At 36.8% G+C, this 20258-nt stretch overlaps 1 protein-coding gene across 1 annotated transcript; it reads right to left on the bottom strand.

The window, feature by feature from the left end:
- Positions 1-25: 25 nt before the first annotated feature.
- Positions 26-17584, bottom strand: si:ch211-286o17.1 (uncharacterized). Its single transcript, XM_008409060.3, has 8 exons — positions 17345-17584; positions 5861-5920; positions 5446-5657; positions 5181-5264; positions 4038-4158; positions 3880-3932; positions 1999-2148; positions 26-1258 (listed from the first exon to the last, which is right to left on the bottom strand). Exons 1-8 carry the CDS (start codon positions 17427-17429, stop codon positions 1070-1072), a joined length of 954 nt encoding a protein of 317 aa, XP_008407282.1. The 5' UTR covers positions 17430-17584; the 3' UTR covers positions 26-1069.
- Positions 17585-20258: the final 2674 nt, after the last annotated feature.

Consider the following 20258-nt stretch of genomic DNA (forward strand, 5'->3'; position numbering starts at 1 on the left):
TCAGCACAAATGAGAACAACCTGAATTTTAGTAACAAAAACATTTTATGAATATGAAAACAAACATATTTATACATAGAGAACATTGTGAAAGAGAAATAAAAAAATGCTTAACATTGGAGTGGAAGATATGCTTTACAAAAAGAAGTAGCCAAAGAAATCTAGACCCACTGTATGCTGTGAAAGAACGTCACAGGCACAGCATTGGTTTTCTTTTTCATCCTGACAACTAGGAATCTCCCACTCTGTTATGTAAACAAGCTAATTGTCCTTATAATTCCCTAAGACAGTAGTAAAAGTTGAAAATTCAAATTTGTTGCAAAAAATAGAAGAAAAAAAAATACAATTATAAAAACCACACTGGCACAAAACAGAGATGCACTTTTGATCCTGCCTTGAGTGAGCTTTGACCGAAGGTCAGCTGCAGAGGTTTGGTTGTTCAGCAGGAATAAAACAAGCTGGGAACTACAAAACTTTCCACTGACGTTTATAGAACGACTGTGCATGTGGTTGTCCTTCTAACTTTTTGCACAATAATACTAAGGTGATCTTTGGGTTCAAAGAGAAAATAGCTGTTTGGTTTGTCTTTTAAATTCACTTTAAGGCAACAATGGATTCTTTGAAACAAGCATAAAAAAACGTGTCTGTTCTTTTTATCAAAACATCAGGCCTATTTTCAGCTGGTTGGCATCACTTTGTGGATTAAAGTACAAAAGGATTTTCTGCTTCTTTGTCAGAGATCAACAATACATCCTTGGCTTGACTTCATGATTCTACAGATATTGTCACAATAAGACTGAAGTCAGAACAGTAATGAAACTCAGAGTCTCTCTGTCAGTGTGAGCAGATTTCTGCTAACTTCTGCAAAGATTAGTGTTCTCAAACTTTTCACATTACAGGCACTATCGTCATTTTGTCATCATTTGCACCTTCATATGGAGTCTTGCTGGTTGAGTAAGAGCAGGTGGAGATGTGAATGTTTGTGATTGATTCAAGTTGAATTTGTCTCAGATGAACAGAGAGGTTAGTAAGCGACTGGCACAATGGGATGTCGAAGAGCGTTCCTTCATTCACATCTCTGTGTCAGCCACTGGGTTCTGGGTGGCAGAGTGTCCGTTGGTGGTTGGGGTCTGATTGGTCCCATTTTCAGGTGGAGACTCTCCATTGGCAGTAGGTTTGTCTGCAGGCTCCTGAGGCAGCGGGGCCACAGACACCAGGGTGTTGGCCTGGTTCTCCTCATCCACCTGGAAAGACTCAGCCTAAGGAGAGAACAGATCCACAGCTTTAGAACAAAGCTTATGTTGGATTGGCAGAGATTTAACCTAAATCATAGCAGGGAAGTTTGTAGGAAAGTGTGTAAGGAGAGAAGATTATGCATTTCTTTTAGAGGTTTATGGGATTTTGGTTTGAATTCTCTGTTAGACTTTAGTTCTGTTTTGACTTTTGGAAACATTTGCAAACATGTAAGTGGGTACAACTTGAATGTGAAATATTCATAGACGGACAGATCAACATTAGTGCTCCAGTTATCCTACATTTTGTTCAACAGTTTGGCCACAAATTTAACAAGAACTCTGTAAACAATTTCACAGGCGTGCCTCCATATGTAATTGCTTTAAAAGATGATGTAATATAATTTAGAAAAAACACTAAATCATGTGCAGCTCTCTGGCAAGAAGCTAAAGAAAAAACAGCTTAAAGGAGTTTATGCCGCTTTGCGTCACGTAACAGTCAAGCGTTTCCTCCCTTTAGTCATCTAGAAAAATTAAATCCATGTGTTGTTGTTGCTTTCAGATAGACTGTTTGCTCAATTTACTCAGCATGTTGAGATTCAACATTATTGTTTTTTACATTTCTCTTCATGTTGTGTGTAAAAGCCCAGCATGTTATTCTCAGTGTTATTCTCAATGTTGAGTAACAGGATAAGAATTGTGATCTGGAAACTGAAGTGGCAGTCGCTGATGGATTTTAGCTTTGTTTGCGTAAATAAGCTACTCACCAGTCTGACACCTTTGGAGTTCTTGCGGTGCGTCTTCAAGTAATATAATCCAATCAGCAGCGCAGCCAGCAGCAGGCCAGTGAGCAGTAAGGAAACCAGTACCAACTTTGAGTTCTTCCCCCAGCGAGGAGTGGCTCCGTGGACACCAGTCTGACAGAAGAACAATTAAATGTACTGTAAGTTAGGCAAATAATCATTGACAATATTTAAGTGATACTGCTTTTATAAGAAGAACATAACCCAAAGAAAGTTGGGTAATGTTCCCTTTGTGAAAGTTTCTGAGATCGGACTAAAAACAAAAGTTTCACTGAGACTGAAAAAAATAAATAAATAAATAAATAAAAAAAATATATATATATATATATATAAAGCTCCTTGCTATTCTTAGACTTTTAATTACTTTTACTCATTGAAATTTGAGTCTTCATAATTTAGTCAATATTTTCTATTGATTAAATTATAATTCATGTTGTTTGTTTTCTTCATTAGCTGTTGATTTGCCTTTTGTTTAGCAATTTTAAAAAGAAAATGAAGTTAATAAAAAAAAATTATATATATATATATATATATATATATATATATATATATATATATATATATATATATATATATATATATATATATATATATATATATATATAAACATTTAGATAATTTTGGAATATAGAAAAACAAGAAAATGCCAGTATCATATACTGGTTGGCTAATAAGGTCAGTTGGAATGAACAAGCTTGTTTCTTTTTGTGAAATGCCAGATTTATGAGAGGAATATTACTTTTAAAATATGTTTTTCTTTCTTTCGTCAAGTTCCGATGTTTACTATAAACACTGTGATTACTATGACTTTAAACAATATGGAAAAGTTCAGAAGATGATATCATTCCTTTGCATCCTTTTGATAGCTTAATTCATAACATTTATGTTAAATGGAGACACATCTGGGAATGTGTTTTAGGGCACCGTCTCAAACTGCTTGATTCTGTGACATCATGGAAAACTCAACAGAAATTCAACAAGATATCAGGAGGAGAATTATGGACCTCTGGGATTCTCTGAACAATTTCCAGATGCCTGAAAATGCCACACTCATCCGTTCAAACAATTATATACAAGAATGAAAATTTTTAGCTATCATGCAGATCAGGAAGGAGATGTTCTGTGTGCCAGAAATAAAATGTGCATGACCCAACTCATACAATTTAAATGGCAATTATATTAACTACTATGGAAAAGACTTAAACTTCCTAATGGGAAGGTAAGCGTGAAGTAAAAAAAAAAGTGATAGAAAAGTGATAGTGAAGGAAAAATGTCATGTCTTATTAAAAAGTCTATAAGTTCATTGCTTGACTTATAAGAGTAGTTCATAATGGAGTAGTGAGGGAAATGCTGAGTATGTTGAAAGCAAAGAGACAAATGGCTGAGATCGACTCGCCCATAACAGAAAATTGGTCCCAAGGTGTCAGAAAAATGTTTTGCTGCTGACGTGTGGATTGTTTGTGGGCTTTTTGTTTTTAACACCAGCTGTCAGTCTGGCAGCATAAAACCTCAGAGACCATTTCCCGCCTCGGGGGACTGTTTTCCCTTTTCCCTTGTGTATCTCAAGTTTGATTATAAATCAGACACCGAGTTCAGCTGACTGAGTCAATCAAACTGACTGCCTTCAGAAAGCTCCTTCACAGACCCTTCATGGTAAATGGTGTAATTTACGGCGTTGGTTAGACGTGTGGGATTTCTCTGGCTGTGCCTAGGTCTTACCAGCAGGAAAGAGGTTGGAAAAACATGGAAGCAGAGTTATGACAAAACTGAATGAGCTGAATAAGCACAAAAGGATGTGAAAAAAATGGCTTTGCAAGTAGAATTTTAGAAAAATAATTCACTTACTTTGCCCTTTATGCTGTCATTGTTGAATTTGTTTACCATGCCTATCACATCATCTGCAAATGTAAAAAAAAAAGAAAAAAGAAAGAAATTAAAAAATGGTGTTAGTACAGGAAAATGCTGGTTTATGGGTTGTGACTATCATAATTTAAAATACTGACCTTCTACATTCTTCCCAGACACAAGCACATGATCTGTGTCGTCTTCTTGATAGATCTCCAGCTTACACTCTTCACCACACAGTTCATGAAGAACTTGTGTAATTTTTGTCTTTGTGTCTCCCTGCAAAGAATGCATTACAATGACTTCAGAGATGTTTCTAATTTAGTTCCTGATTGGTTTAAATAATTGGGAATTAAACATGACTTTCATTGCTAATCCCAAAATGCCTTTTATCCAAATGCTTATGCTTATGCACATATCGGAGAGAATCCTGCCAGGAACACTCTTACAGGTTCAGCTCTTATATAAATACAGATAAGGAATTCTGCATACCATTACTGAAACAGCAACTCTGTGCATAGCACCAGAGTGAAGGCTTTCAAACCAAAGCACATTTACATGGGCAATATTGGTTCCCTGTTTAAGCCAGAGTTTATTTTAGGAGAGGCAAATGTGTTCTGGTACGGGCAGCATTATATTTCATAAAGAACATCTTTTATTTAATCTCTTTGGTTGACTATGCACAACTATTGCATTTTTGCCATTTTTATCTATTGTTTAAAGAATAAATAATGTATTTTTGTCTTTATGCTGCCTACAAGCCAACGCTAACAAAAAGCAGATGTAGTAACTTCAGACCTCCACGTAAAAGCTGCAGACCCTAAAGCTCTCATAGAGAGATACCGAGGAATTTATCTTTATAAACAGAAACATACACGCACACACACCCACATTTCTGCCCCAGGCTATTACACATTACGTATTCTACAGAAGCAGCGGGCCCACCCATTGTGCTGCCCTCCCACTGTCTTCACAGTCCGTGCCCTTAGTTTACAGTACTTGCAGGAGAAATCTGTTGGACTTTCCAGGTTGTTTTGGAAACAAATGTATATGCACACAATTTCACTGAGTCACTGGCTTCTGAAGTGTTTGTACAGATAAAATGAGAAAAAAATGCTGCTGAGGTTAAGTTTGGAAAGCTGATGGGTACCTAGGGAGGATAAACAAAGCTAGTGAGACACTATTTGTCATTGTGGTGCAGTTTGAAATGGAATTTTTTTAATTGACTTCCAGTAAAACCACAATATTCTAAATCACAAGTATGTAAGACAAAGACTAAGTTGAAATTGTTTTGAACTTACACATTTGGTGGATGACTTCAGTTTCACAAGAACAGCGTTTTTTTCTTCCACAACCTCTTTGGTCACGCAGATGACTTTTACAGGCTGCAGGGAGAAACCAGAATGTTTCATCTCTCATTTATGAGTAAGCTTATGAGTGCTGCTAGGTTGTATAGAGGAGCTGGGTATAAGACCAGTGCTGAGTGTATTTAACATGTGTAATTACACAGAAATTGACTTTTCTTTGCCCCCTCTGGAGGGATTTGCTGGCCACTATTTAACTTACCGTTAGGTTGTCACCTCTGGCCGAGTTGGGTGCTGGGGTGTCTGAATTTACAGCCGATGGTTCTGTCTGACTCATATTATTTTTTGTTTTCTCCAAAGGTACAATGGTTGGTGTGTCTGAAGGGCTGTTTCCTTCTGGTTTAGGTGTCTGTGGAGAAGGCTTGCTTGTCTCCAGTGTGGGGAAAACCTGCACTTGACCTGATGGCTCTGTACCTGAACAAAACAAGACTTTATGATTAATGTGTGAGCCAGAGCAGGGGGAAAAACGCATTTTAGAGGGCTATATTAGTGTTTAATTTATCTCTGAAGAAAATGTTTTTATTACTAAAACAAATATAGTTTTATGGGAACTTGAAAACAAAGCTCTTTTTTCTTACCTGTACATCTAAAATATATTTTATGACTTGGCATCTTACCAGGATTTGCAGTAGTCTTTACAATCCCGTCGCCTCTCACACCATCCTGTGCCATCACTCCTGTTGTAAAATAAGAACAAACAGCATTGTTTATGCAGAGATTGACTGTTGTAGACTGACTATGAAGGACTAATTATATATACCCACATACATTAGACATTATCTTGTACATTAGAGCAATATGCCATTTTTCACATGTTCAAATATGTAACTTTTGTTTTTACAATTTTTTTGGCATGTTGTAAATAGGAGTTTTAAACTGAGTTGGACTGAATTAACGTTTTGCAATCAATGCTAGAAAATATTTTTCACTGAAATCCACATTAACTTTAAAGACATTTTTCTAATTGAGGATTTGTTTCTTTGTTGGTGTTGCAAAAAATGTTGTATGTTTCGCAACAACAACAGGATGTGGACCACTCCTTTCCTGAGAATGCTAAATTTATATAATGCTTGAACCCAGACCTTTTGAGTGAAAATCACTGGATGTTTATGATTTAAAAGGGCAAAAACCATATTAATAAACTAATTTATATTTTGTCATTTATTTACATGTGGTATTTTAGAAGAATATAATTTGTCAGTGAAAAATTTCCACTACAGTTCTTTAATCTCCTGGTCCTGGCAGTTCAAACTTCTACCATTCCTAAATTGCAGCCAGACGCCTTACAAAATCATTCCAGGAATGCTAATCAACCTCAATTTGCACTTTGGATTTCAGGGTCTTTTAATTGCATTGATGAAAGACCCGGTAGCAACAAAAATATGTTTATAATCTATATTGGTCATCGTAATATTGATCAAAGTCAAACGGTTTTTGTTGTTTCTTTCAGTTGTGAAATGTTCAGCTGCTAAAGTTTAATAACAGTGTTTGCCTCAGGGATAGGTTCGATTTTCTTGACTAATTAATAAAATATGCTACCACTCCCTGTGGCCACGGTAATTGAGTCTGAGGTTGGTAATACTGAGATTTGTTCAGGCTCTGTTGCAAATGTTGTATCCAGAAGTAAGACCAGATCCTCAGCATTCATTCCCTTTTTCTTCCCTCTGCCTGACAGGAAAACAGCTTTACTTCACAGTGAAAAAATGCCCATGATGCCTTGTTTCTGCAGATTAGATTCTCTCTACACTTTTACTATGTCATTCTTTGCTATCAGAGTAAGGGAGACGTTTTTATTTATATTTTTTTAAATTTTCTCTTCTACTTCGGTGCAGGATTAGCATCTATAATAAACTATAATCAGAACTGTGTTATTAAAAAAATGTGGACAACTCTGTTTCAATATTAGAGCAAATGCTTTATAATAAAAGATGCATACTTCTGTTTTAAGAAACAGATAGCTTTGTAGAAAGGTTCTGTATTTGGGGATCACTGAAGAAAATATTTTGCTTAAATTAATAAAAAAAAAATACATTGGTTCAAAATGCAAAGTAGTCAGTTGTCCGTTAAAGGTTACAATAAGGAAATGGTTAAGAAAACAGCTACATATGCAGTTTTAACTACATATATAGAGTTTTGCTGAATATAGGTACACAAGTCATTAACCCTCTTTTATGTTTGTTTCTGAGGTACAGAAATGCAATTCCTGGGTCAATTTGACCGGTGGAGTGTTTAATCATGCAATAATGTCAGAAACCAAAAAAATACTCCAAAACACTTTTGTATCTGATTATTAACTCCAGTACTAACTATTTCAATCAATATTTGTGCAATGATGTTTTTTTTAATTTCTCACAAATGAAGTATCAATGACGACAATTTACTCATTTACTCATTTGGAGTAAATGAGTAAAAAACCTAGACATAAAAAAAACCAATAACTATCCTTGAAATTTATCTTTTGTAAAAAAAAAATTATATTAGATTTTGTTTTGTTTTTTTCCAGGGGTGATCTTTGTAATTGAACTTGAGACATGTATTATGTTCTGGGTCAAATGGACCCGTTGATTAAAATCAAGACAAATTAGTCATGCACAGAGTATTTATGTTTTCCCCCACTTGTGGTGAGTGTCCACTCAGAGTGGGTGGAGTTTGCCCACGGGAACCGAAAATGTTCCCATCAAAAGTTGACTTCAGTCGCAGTTTCCTAGTGAGGTAAAGAGAATAGTGAGAAAGTGGGGTTGTGTGCACGTGTGCATGTATGTGTGTGTGTGTGTGTGTGTGTGTGTGTGCGTGCGTGTGTGCGTGTGTGTGTGTGTGTGTGTGTGTGTGTGCGTGTGCGTGCGTGTGTGTGTGTAATATGGTTCATAGTTGCAAGGAAACAAATAGAATTGGAAATTTTTTTATCTTTTTTACCTTTCAACTTGACTGCCAGGTCAAATTGACCCAAACAGTATCTATGTAAAATGGAGATGCAGGAGAGTTGGAGGGGCCAAATGTGTAAAATTAATAAATTTTCAATTTGGAGTGCACCTGTTAAGACAAATAGGAAAAGTTTTATGCAAAAAAAATTAAAACATACTTCCAACTATTTAAAAAAAAAAGTTAAACTTTAAAACGGGTCAGTTTGACCCGCAACATAACATGAGGGTTAAGTGATATCTACAGCATCATACTGCAACCTTAGCACTTGATCTCAATTGCAGCTAATCCAGGCTGCCATTGATATTTCAGAAACAGTAAATTCTTCAGCTGCTAAAGTTGTATTAGAGTTGAATCAAATTAATGTACCACGGCTACAGAAATAGTGCAAGTGCTGCATACATGTTGCGTAATTGACCTAATAATAAGACCACGTGAGTCATAATTATTTCGTATAAAGTCGATCTTTGCTGAAGAAGATTCAACAACACTAGGATGCTGAATCCTTGAAGTGGCTCCAACGGCAAGACTGTTCACTTTATTTTTGATTAATTCAGTTAATATTGATTTGACCTCTGGGGGGCACTCTGGACAGGCACTCTTTGACTTCCTGTAAAGTGTAGGACTTTCATCCCAAGGCGGTTACGTGATCATTTGGTCATAATTTAAAATTTCAAAGCAAAAATAAAATAAAAAAATCAGTGCAACACTGACACACTTAATCCTAACACAAATATGTTGTACAAAATTGAGGCACATCATAAACGATACATGTCATAACTATGATCGGACATGCTGTTTCACTCAAAGTGCCTCATTCCCAACATGCATGTAAAGAGAAAAAACTTTGGCCTGGCTATCTTGGTTTTTAAATATGTATTTTCTAGAGAAAGTGTAGCTTTAAGCTTACTAAGACTGAAAACTAGTGTCTGTGTTTGTTTTGTGTCTTGAGATCTGAGAAATGCCAATAATGACAACGCTTATGATGCTTTGCATTCACATATTTTGAGTAGCTCTTCATTTCTATAGTCCAACGCAATAGGAATATTTTGATGTAGCTCATATAGTTAGCCCCCCAGCATCTTTGGGGGTTTTTTTCTCCAAGAATTCCCGCTTTTGTTCCCAGATGGAGTCCTCTCTTTATCCGTCATCACTTGATCCATTTTTTTTTTTTTGACAAATGAGGCAGATGGATTTTTCCCAAGGACAGGACTGTGACACACATCCATTTGCTTTCTCAGATAAATCATTGTGAAAGACAGGTGCCACAGCTACAGAACAAACAGTGTGTCTACCATATGGGTTAGTGGTATGTGTGTTGGTGACTATCTAGTGCAGTCAAAATTGACACAGACATTTACTGTTATTATGGCAGATTTTGATTTACTGTTTAAATAGTTTTCTAACACCCATACAGCATTTACATAGATATGACAGTACACAAATACAGACTTTTAACATCAGCTACAACCAGACTGTTTCTTTTTTCAGCAGCCAGGTTGCTAAAATCCTTTCTTTCTATGGTTATTTTGTGCCATTTCCAAATGCTACACATCCTATCTTTGGATAAGCAAGAATTAATTAAAAAGTGAGCAGTGTGTGCTCTCACATAGGGACATTAAATGTCTTTTCAGTTCGATGAACATAGCCGCTAATTACATGTTTTTAATGAAGAAACATTTGGCTTGTGAAAAAATGATAAATGTTCTCCTTCCTGTCACAGACAGAAACCTAATATCTTTAGTTATTTGCATATTAAGTATTTCCCAATGTTGCAGTTGATGGGGAATACATTTCTTTTTGGACTTTGCTTAAACCTCTTTTCCCAGCCTTTAGCTTGAAGCTGCCAATCCTTCTCCATCACTTGGTGGCTTGTCTGTTTATTTTACCAGAAAGGATAAGGCTTAAAGTGGGTGAGGTGGTCAAGGATAAATTAGGTTGTCTCTTACAAATGTGATGTCCAAGGACGCTGGGCCCAAATTGTCTAGTTTCTGCTCTCTGTTTTGCACTCTAAGGGAATTTTACTTGACTGGAAAGTAAAACTGAATTTATGGTTTGGCAAAGTCTGTTATTTCACACTGTGACAGTTTTTTGGGTCTTTTTCCTAATCTGATATTCCGATGAAGACTTGCGTTTTCCCAAATTATTTTGATATAATTTTCTAATAATTGCCTGTAAAACAAAGATCCAACATTTATGAAAAGTAACATTTTTTCTACCAGCCTTAGACATGATTAAAAAAAACAAACAAACAAGATGCTGACCAATTATTGCTTATTTCATAACAACAAGCCTTTTAGAGCAACCAGAAACATGCTTGTATGAATCAATAAACATCAGGATCTGACTTGTTATTACTTTCCTCTGACTGAATCCTGACCAAAACTCTTCAAATGAAGCAACCATAAATGTCAAACAACAACATTTTTTGGGGCTTGTTACAGCCAAACCGTAAAATGTTTGTAATTGAGTTGAATTATTTATTGCTGCCTGTGTTAAGCAAATAGCATTTGTCTTGATTTGAGGTAAGATGGTAACCTTCACGTTGGTTGGCTGCTTCTGGTGTTTGCAAAAACTTGACTTCCTATGTGAGGTCTGTAAACTTCCTGACAGTATAAACTGTTGTAGTCTTCACTTCACAGACTTTCTCTCTAAAAGCCACAGGACTATACAAGGAGTTTCCAATTAATACATTGCATATTTGTGAATCAAAACTTGAGGTGCACATCTACATCAGATATCCCTGGAAACTCCTTTTTTGCAGGACTTGAAACAGCTAGGGTAGGTACCAGCATCATGCAGTTATTGGGTGAACACAACAGGACTTAAACTGCCCCAATCACACCAGACTCCATATGTTATTTGGCGCTGGTCCTGACTTCATTTCTCTCTTGAATATTTTCCCACCAGATTCCTCTGAAAGACGGCTGTGGTCTGGAAAAGCTCCACCCCGCGCCCCCCGTCTCCTGGGACTCTGGATGGAGGAATGTGGCAGAAGACAAGCCCTCTGCTCCACGCCCTTTTCCCTCCCAGCTCTCCATCTCTCTTTACCATATCCCAGTCACGTACAGCTAATCCAAAGCGCTTATGGAGGTGAGATTTGGGCTCCAGCCGTCACACCTTACACACAACGCTGTAACATAAAGCCAGATTCCAAGAGATAGCAACTGCTTACACTCAATTACCTAAAAAGCTTTCCCTAAAATTGTCCCAGGGTGTGGTTCATGGCTCAACACACAAATCTACTTTACACACCACTTGTTCTTTCTCCGTCAGCTACAATAGCCTCAGATTTATATTCATCTGCTAGTCTTTAAATATTCTAGCATCTTCAGTAAGTAGAAAAGTTCTGACACGTCCAATAAATACTTTCAAGTAAAAAGACTCACAATTGCCTTCCCAACACCAGTCATCAATTTTTTATGTTTCTTTCTTTGATCTTGTATCTTTGGACAATGTTGGGAAAATATGGAGAACGCTTTATATCTAATGAAGAGACAACATGTGTCCATTTAAATTTAAGAGACTTATCAGACTCCCATAGGATGTTTTCTTGAAGTATGCTTGAGTTCTTTACTGGGATCTAAGATTGTTTTAACTTACATCACTGATAAAATTAAGAAACTGCAATTGTTGTACTTGGGCAAAGCCTTCAAGTTCTTATTTGTTCTAGCCCTGACACAAAATCTCATATTTCATTAAATATATGGCAAATCTAAATGTTCATGGCCTGAAAATGTCCTTAACATATTCCCACAAATTGCTGTTACATCATTCTAAATCCCCCCACTTGCTATGGGTCTAATTTTAACTCTGCTTCTTAGAAAATGTGTTTTTACTGGAATCTTGTGTGAAAACACTGTGTTAACTCCAATGTTTGCATCAAATCACTTCAGGTCAGCAGGGAATCCTTTAATGTGGCCCCAGAGGAACAGCCTTTCAACCAGCTAAACAGACACATCTTAGGGCGCCTGTGAATCTGGGTTGAGCAATTGGATCTGGTTCTGTGCATTCACACCTCTTTTTAGTGCCATCCACTTGTGATGGAATCACCTGGGATGAATGTTTGCACCATGTCTGAACAGCTTCAGTGGCATTGCATCCCCAAGGGTCCAAGCCCCTCCCTGGTTCTTTACAGGAAACATCTCTGCTATGTAATTGGGCATAGTGAGGTGATAATGGTCTGCACACATTAGTGGACCACAGTGTTAAAGTCCTTGTGTGTGACCATGTCTCCACTTGTACCTTTATTGCCGCATTTAACTGGTGAAGGTTACAAAATAACAGCCTGTTCTCTGCTATAAAAGACTGGTGGTGTTTTAAAGCTTACTACACTAAGTGAGGAGCTTTAACAGATTTTACTTAAAGTGAACATGTACCACCTAAATATTTTAACTGAATGGTGCAGGGTCGTCCAATGCATTAATCAATTTTATACAGTTGCTACCTGTTATTTCCATACACCATGTAGAAAGAGGCACATCCATTTTTTCCTCACGTAAACTAGCCTAAATAGATCTTAATTTAAATAGCTTACTTTGTTTCATTTCTTTTAGCTAAATAGCAGAATATTTTAGAGGATTTTCTATTATTTTCTTCAACTTCAGAGGTCTACTTCCACAAAAATCTAAATATTTGTGTCAACCAGAAAGCAAAAGATTCTGTCTGAAGCTGATAAAGAAATGTCATTACTCACAGAGTAACAACTCTGGACTGACATGAGTCACTAAACAAGGAAGAAGCCTTTGCTACAAAAGCAACACAGTTTAAAGTTTTCTTGAAAATGATATTAAAATCTTGTTTATTTCTTGCAAACTCAATATCATGTTCTGTCTTGCCTTGTGAGATTTCTATCATTTAAACCCTCACCAGTCTTAAAGAGTCTATATTTGTAAATTTGTGCAGAGGAATGCGACATTGGAGAATGGTCTCGTAAGGTTAAACATGCTGTGCAACCCTACCCACTTTGAAACAACAGACCGCTGACCCCACCATCTTGACCCCCTCACTGCGCCCCAACTGCAGCCCCTCCCCTGTCATTCCTGTCACAGCGATTAATAGCATTTCCCAATTCTTCTCTCAAACTAACTGCATCTTATGGTTTCAATCAGGCCAGAAAGGTTGACTTCACTGAGCGCCTTCCCAGGTGCAGAATTCACCCGACCCAACCCTGAGGCCACTGCAGCTCCTTATCAAGAGCGTGATGCCTGTTTCTAAAGAACCACAATCAGGAAACATGGCATCTGCTTTCAATTGGAGGGGCTTATATCGCTCCCCCACCCCTGACATGCTCAAATACACACACACACACACACACACATACACACTTGCAATTGACTGCTAATGTTTCACTGCCTCGTGCATTATCTTTAAATGGGCCCGTCTGGTTTGAGTGTGTGCTGGTAGATAGGGAGGGGATCTTGTTGCAGAGTCAGATTTCAACTGCTAAGAGCCTCCAGACTGAATTTGTCCAGAAAGAAAAGGATTTTAGTCAACCTGTATCTGTCTCAAAATCTGAAAGTAAAACAGAATTACTTGTGCTGACATAGGTGGGACTATCACTACCATTCTAAGCTTTTAATATGGATTGTTGCGATCTGATACAGGCAGAATCATTTCTCTTTTCCTTCCTTTTATGTAATTTGCAGACCAAGTTAAGTTGGTCTGCAAATTTTTTTTGCTGTTGGTTCAAAAAGATGACTTCTTACTCCTTTAGCTGTTGACTCATACTTGAATAAATACGTTGAAAATTTCTTACAAATGAAGAAACAACGAAAAAAGACACTGAGTTAATTTGAAAAGCAGATTTTTTTTTTTTTACTTTGAAAAGACAAACACTCACTAGTGTGAATGTTTTTTTGGGTTTTTTTCCCATTAGGTGTTTGGATGTTTTTCTGTTTGCATCCACATATGTGCTTGCCATTGCTGGCTGACTTGACCCTGAAATTTGACTTGGCATATTATGAGCTCTTTCCCTCGTGCAATGGAATGAACACTATGTTGACATTGCTTCTGTAATTCCTCGGTACATCTGTTACTTCAATGAGTGCAATGAAAACAATGATTTACATAATTATACACCCAGGGGTTGGCAGTGAGGTTGGGCAGGGTTCATTGCTTCACTACAGAACCTCCTTAAACCACTTCACAGTGTAGGCAGAGCAGAAGCTGGTTTATGTACAGTCCTCATGTGTTTATGCTAAAGTTTTCCCGCTCAAAGATGCCCTATATGTGAATGTGACTACAAAGTAAATGTAAGCACCTTGCAGACCAGCTCTTTTAATTTAATTCTTCTTTTTGCATAGCGCAACAAAAGCTGCCTTAACAACTGGTTTTAAAGCACAATCTGTGAGTTCTGTTTCGTAACGCACAGATTTCAACCTATGGGGTTGAATTGAAAAAGGTTACATATACGTAAATATATATTTTTCCGACAGTGCGGCCAAATGTAAGTTAAAGGCAACTTATGAAAACTTATAAAGCTAAAATTCCATGTTTTCACACATTTTAATATGTGAAAACATTCAGACGTTGTTGTGGTCTGAAATGTTTATCTTGGTAAGAGAAGCAATAAACATTTGAAAGCGTTTAACGGAAAGAGGGAATACATCAAATGAAAGGTTAGCATTCTTTATATTTTGGCTACTTGAACAAAAATTGAGCTTAACAAGAGCTCTATCTATGCTATTTGCTTGGCTTCCAAAATGGAGCAAAGCTTCTTCACCAACAACTCTTGGGTTGTTGGTCAAGTACAACATGCAAAATTGTTTTGCATTTCCACCAGACTGCCCTGCAAAGGCAGAGATGGTGTACTGCATGTCTTTGTGGCTTTCTAAAAACCATGTGTTTTCAAGTCTTTACTGTTTTATGCCTTCATTTCATACCCATGCATTATTATTTCATCCTCTTGCATGTTGTTTTAGTAAACAAACCATTTTATACCCTACGGTACATGCAAGTATATAATTACAGTGCATTTTTCTTACTAGTTAAGTATTTTCATGAGCTGCATAACAAAAATGTCAAATCTCTCTCATTTCCACTGATTGTGGTTCTGTTGGATTTTCATTTGAGCCACTTGACCACCGCTCAAACCAAAGGATCGCTGAGAAACATTCTTCCAGCAGATATTAGAGATTTATAATCAATTTTGTTGCATTATGTGATCAGTAGATTATAGGAGAATACATAAAATGTTTTTTTTTTAAGTACAGAATGATCAAAAGCTGCAAAAGTAGAAAAAAAGCCAACCAGCAGCGACCACGACTTGGCGTAAATGTAAGTGTAAACTCAAGAGTTTTGTTAGATTGTTTCTTAAAAGGTTTGTGCAGGTTGAACTTATTAGTTGGAAGCTACTGACAGGCTGTGAGTATGTTATATTTTAGGACGTACATAAAACCTCACGTGTTAAAACAGGCTTGCTAGAACTATCATTCCATTCTTAACCAAGTAACTATTCTTGGATTTTATATGTTTTTATCTAAGTGTGGCATATATATTTTTGTTTTCTTTTAATGGAAAAATATGCATGGCTGCAAAGCTGTTAAGTTTAGCAGAGTAAGGTATTAGTGTTATGTAAAAAAAATGAGGAGAATTAAGCTCAGGATGCATTCTTGGAGTTATTGAGGGTTTTGAGGTCAGCTTCTGTGCATTTCTGGTTTTATCCCAATAAAGTTGTACAGTAAATCCTTCCTTAGGGAACATAAATCCCTCATCTCTATTGAGGAAAAAACCTCTGTCATGTACAGTTAAAGAAAACTGATACCTTACCCTAACATCTCATGTTCTCTTCTTTGTTGTTCAACATTTCTCACCCACATTTGATTTGGGTGTGTCAAATTGCTGGAGTTGCTTTGACTCTGATGATCATAAAGATTTTCTTTTTTGTATTTTTAATCAGCAGCATCATAAAAGTTTTTTCTGCCTCTGATTATGAATCTGTAGGTTGAAATTATATCCGTGCCGCTTTGTTATATAAATCAGACACAGCTGCCTCTCTTGGTTGATGATCTCATTATTGTAGCTTACCCACCATGAAAAAGACAGGAGGATTGAATTAGGGAGACCAATGTGTTTTCATTTCCAGCCACAACAGAGTGCTGTAGACTGTATTGTGATTGCACCTCATTCCCAGCACTATTTTTCTTTTCCTATATTCATTTCTTTGTCATGACTTTGTGGACATCTTAAACGTTGTGTAATAAGCAGGGGGTTTTATCCATTATGTGGCAAATCATTTTTTATCTTCTGGTACTGGAGGCAATTTAAGGAGTAGAGTTGTGGCCTCATGTAATTACATTCAGATTTTACTTTAAAAGTTTAAGTCAGGCATCAGAAAAATAAATAAGTAAATAAAAATATTGCCATTTTTAATGTTTTTAGTTGTGCTTGATTCTGTCTCAGGTGGGTTTTTTTTGTTAATCTCAGGATCTTTATTAATGTTTATTTGGTTTAACTCGGTAAAAATATACATAAGATCCAATATTTTAGATAAGTACTCTCACTGTACTGTCAGTACTCTCACTGTGGCAATTCAATAAGTAAATAACTTGTTTGTTTGCTTAAGTTCTTTGTACACAATTTAAAACCTTTTCTGTTGCTAAATCTCCTTCTGCATCAACTCAGCCACATATGAGATGCATGTTAACAACCAAGCACCACGCCCTTCTCTCACACATGCATCGACCAGCCTCATATTGCATACAGCTAAATATAAATGCACATTTCTAAAACTTTTTTGAAGGTCGCAAAAACTATGTTGAGTGAAAAACAGCAAACAGGCAGTGAAGATTTATAAATATTTAAAGCAAGAAAGTAAATTACATTGTAAAGAATTGACAAAATTAAGAAAAAGAAGCATATAAAAAAAGTCACGTCTATAAAAACATCATTATATAAAAACATTTCTTTAAAAATGAAAGTTTGTTCTGTGAAGCAAGTTTTTCTTTCAGCTTACTTAAACAAAAGTGTCTTCCAGACACAAAATCATTTTTCATTGAGTTGCTGATGTACGCTTGGATTCCAGATAGAAAGATAGTTGTAGGGTTTAAAAATGTATTCAACTGACCATATAAACAAACACCACTCCACTCCAGCCCCACCCGTCCTGGGGCTCCCTATCCCAAAGATGGTTATTTAATCCCCAAGAAATGACCGTCTTGGCACCAGGTATTTTTACCTACCGCTCAAAAGTTGGCCGATGAGAAGCAAAGCGAAAGCCAACATTTTGGAGGGCCCATTTGTTCTCTGTCCAGATGATGCTGCCATTCTCGTCCTGAGTGCACTCACGCGGGAGTGAGAGAAAAGAGAGGGAAGAAAGAGTACGAGAAAAAGGGCCAAGCTGGTTGAGTCAGAGTAGTTTAGGGTTTCCTCTTACCCAGAGTGGGACAGGCTGGATAAAGCACCACTTGTGTTCTGTCACTTATTATATAGCCACCCCCTCTTTCCTTCCTTACAAAGGCCCAGCCCTACACCCCCTTATTCCACCGGTTACTTTAACCCGTCCTCTGTGCCCCCACCCCAACGCAAAAAGAGGGAAGGAAGATAATAAGCTCTTCCTTGGGTGTTCTCTGTCTAAAACATGTTTGCATTCTTTAAATTACTTTCATTTCTTAGGTTTGCATAAAATGTGTAACTCGAGTACTTCGGTTATCCAAAAATAGGTAGCCGCAAATGTTTTGCTGAGCAGTGCTTCTTGTTTCTTCCCTTCAGCACACCGGGTCAAGATGTCTGCTTAAATGTAAGCTGTAATCCACCTCACAATGAAAGGTGATAGCAGACAATAAGCTGTGACATTCAGCTCCCTAATAGGCTTATGGAGACAGACCATAGCGTAGAATATCATAATCGAAACAAAGGTGGAATCCACTGTTATGCTAATAGTATTAATCCATTTCAGTAGCCCAAAGCCCCCCAGTCCCTCAGTGAGGCCATCAATCACCAGCGGCATTTGTTGGGACACCACAGGATCCGCTTAAAGCCTTCACACTTCCACAGACCCCTGAAAGCAGTCCCCTGAAACCGGAGGATCTCTGCTTTGCTTTTGTTCACTATTGTGCTTGTACTTCTCATGCTCCCTATAAATTACACATCTGGAACCACTGGTGAAGGTATGCCAAATGAGTTGTAAAAGAAAGCACCCACCCTTTTGGAGTAAGAAACCAACAGCAAACGGAGAGTAGTAAACAGAACCAAAAGAGCTCTGTGTTACATTCTTAGGGAAACGGTAATGTAATTTAATACCAACCCTGATGCCCATGACCCTTTTTTTGGCCCCAGCCTTCCCCCCGTCATCACATTTCCTCCCAGTTCCCCTGTTTCTTTTAAATGAGCCCTTTATCAAGATGCTGCTCAAACAGTGGGGTGTGTAGGTGGGCAAGTGGCTCCTGGCTGTGATTTAAGATGAGCTCAGCTGAAATCCTCAAGAGAAAAAGCGCCAATGTGCCTATTCCAGTCAAGTATGTACAGCAGCACTCGGATCCCCACAGTAAAACATTAGACAATTAGTTAACTATTTATGCTGTGTAAGTATTTTTTTTAAATAATTGTTCTTTGTCTCTGTCAAATGGTGATAAGTTACACCTGATTCGTTATTTAATTTTGAAAAAAGACAGTTTTTTTTTTTTCGTTCCGTGACTTTCTTGTTTGCTACTTTTGTTATGATTACTGTTCAGTAAACCACATATTGCTTGAAAGAAAAATCAGGAGAAGATCTCAAAACCAACACATCGTGTCCTAAAGAAAATTAGAACTAAATGAGTTCTAATTTAGTTAGAAAATAGTCTAGAAAGTGTTTAAAATCTTTTTGTTATGGCTTGGGACTCCAACATATTACAGCAACCACTACTATCCACAAAAGGGGGGAACATTAGATATTTTGGTTGTTGCTGGTTTAACAAAATTACTCCAAGAGAACATCTACAACTCAACCAGGAGGTCATGAAAAAGCCTCCTGGTTGAGCACTTAAAGCACTGCATCAGTTACATTAGTTCAAGTCACTGTTTATAATCGAAAAATAAGAAAGAAATTGGGAAAAGTGGGATAGTTCCAAGGTAAAAGTCACTGATTTGTTGTCGTTTAGTAAATGAAACTATTTCAAAAGTGCATTTTCTACTTACTTGGGTTGTCTTTGTCTTGCATTAAAATGTGTTCCATGATCTGAAACATTTAGATGTAAGGAAAAAAATGTAACCGGACAGAGATTTATTCACAAGACTACATTGGCATCTCTTCCCTTTCTATAATATCAATTTTTATTTATTTTTTTCCAGAAGTGGTACAATAGTACGGAAGAGGATTAGGGCCACTGGAAAAAAAAAATAAAACAGTTCTCAGAACTCTGAGATTAAAGTCAGAATTCTGAGAAAAAAGTCAGAATTCTGACTTTAATCTCAGAATTCTGAGTTTAAAGTCAGAACTGTTTTTTGTTTTTTTTCCAGTGGCCCTAATCCTCTTCCGTACAATAGTGTACCTGGTAACAATTCAGGAAACAAACAAGACATCACAAAAGGCAAATCTGCCAACCAAGACGTGAAGCACACATTATTATTAAGACTAGACTATGGTCACACAGCAGGCAAATACAACCGAAGTCCAACTTTTTCCCCTTGTATTTAATCTTAATCTGACTCACATTTTTTTCTTTTCATATTTTGTCTTGCCATTACAAATTTGAGCTGATAAAGAGAAAATTGCCTGATTTTTGTTTGAGCTAATGATGAATCTTCACCATAAACAAAATGTAAGAATTTATAATTTCATAAAAAATTTACAAATATCAGTCAAGTTGTTGTTTTTATTTATTTAATTATGTATTTTAACATTTCATTTTGATAGCATCTCTTTGTTGAATCCGTGGGATTTGCCGAACACAGCATTGTCATGAGGGAAGCTCACATTTGAACTTAAAAGTATTAAATGAGTATCTTGGATTGACAGTATACAGTGGTTTAAAAAAAGTGTTTGCTGTCTGCCTAATATTTTTATTTTTTTGTGTTTCTTTTTGTTGTTGTTGTTGTTGTTGTTGTTGTTTGTCACACTTCAGTTTTTCAGAAAATCTAACCAATTAAAATTTTAGCCAAAGACAACACAAGTAA

This window comes from Poecilia reticulata, chromosome 5, assembly GCF_904066995.2.
Source record: "Poecilia reticulata chromosome 5, P_reticulata-male-v2, whole genome shotgun sequence".
Lineage (NCBI taxonomy): Eukaryota > Metazoa > Chordata > Actinopteri > Cyprinodontiformes > Poeciliidae > Poecilia > Poecilia reticulata.

Excerpts from the sequence above, each read along its gene's own strand:
- si:ch211-286o17.1 (XM_008409060.3), bottom strand. The coding sequence starts at position 17,429 with ATGGCAGCATCATCTGGACAGAGAACAAATGGGCCCTCCAAAATGTTG. Across the intron at positions 5,658-5,860 it reads AAAGACTACTGCAAATCCTG|GTACAGAGCCATCAGGTCAA; the intron begins GTAAGATGCCAA and ends TGTTTTGTTCAG. Across the intron at positions 3,933-4,037 it reads GTCTGGGAAGAATGTAGAAG|ATGATGTGATAGGCATGGTA; the intron begins GTCAGTATTTTA and ends TTACATTTGCAG.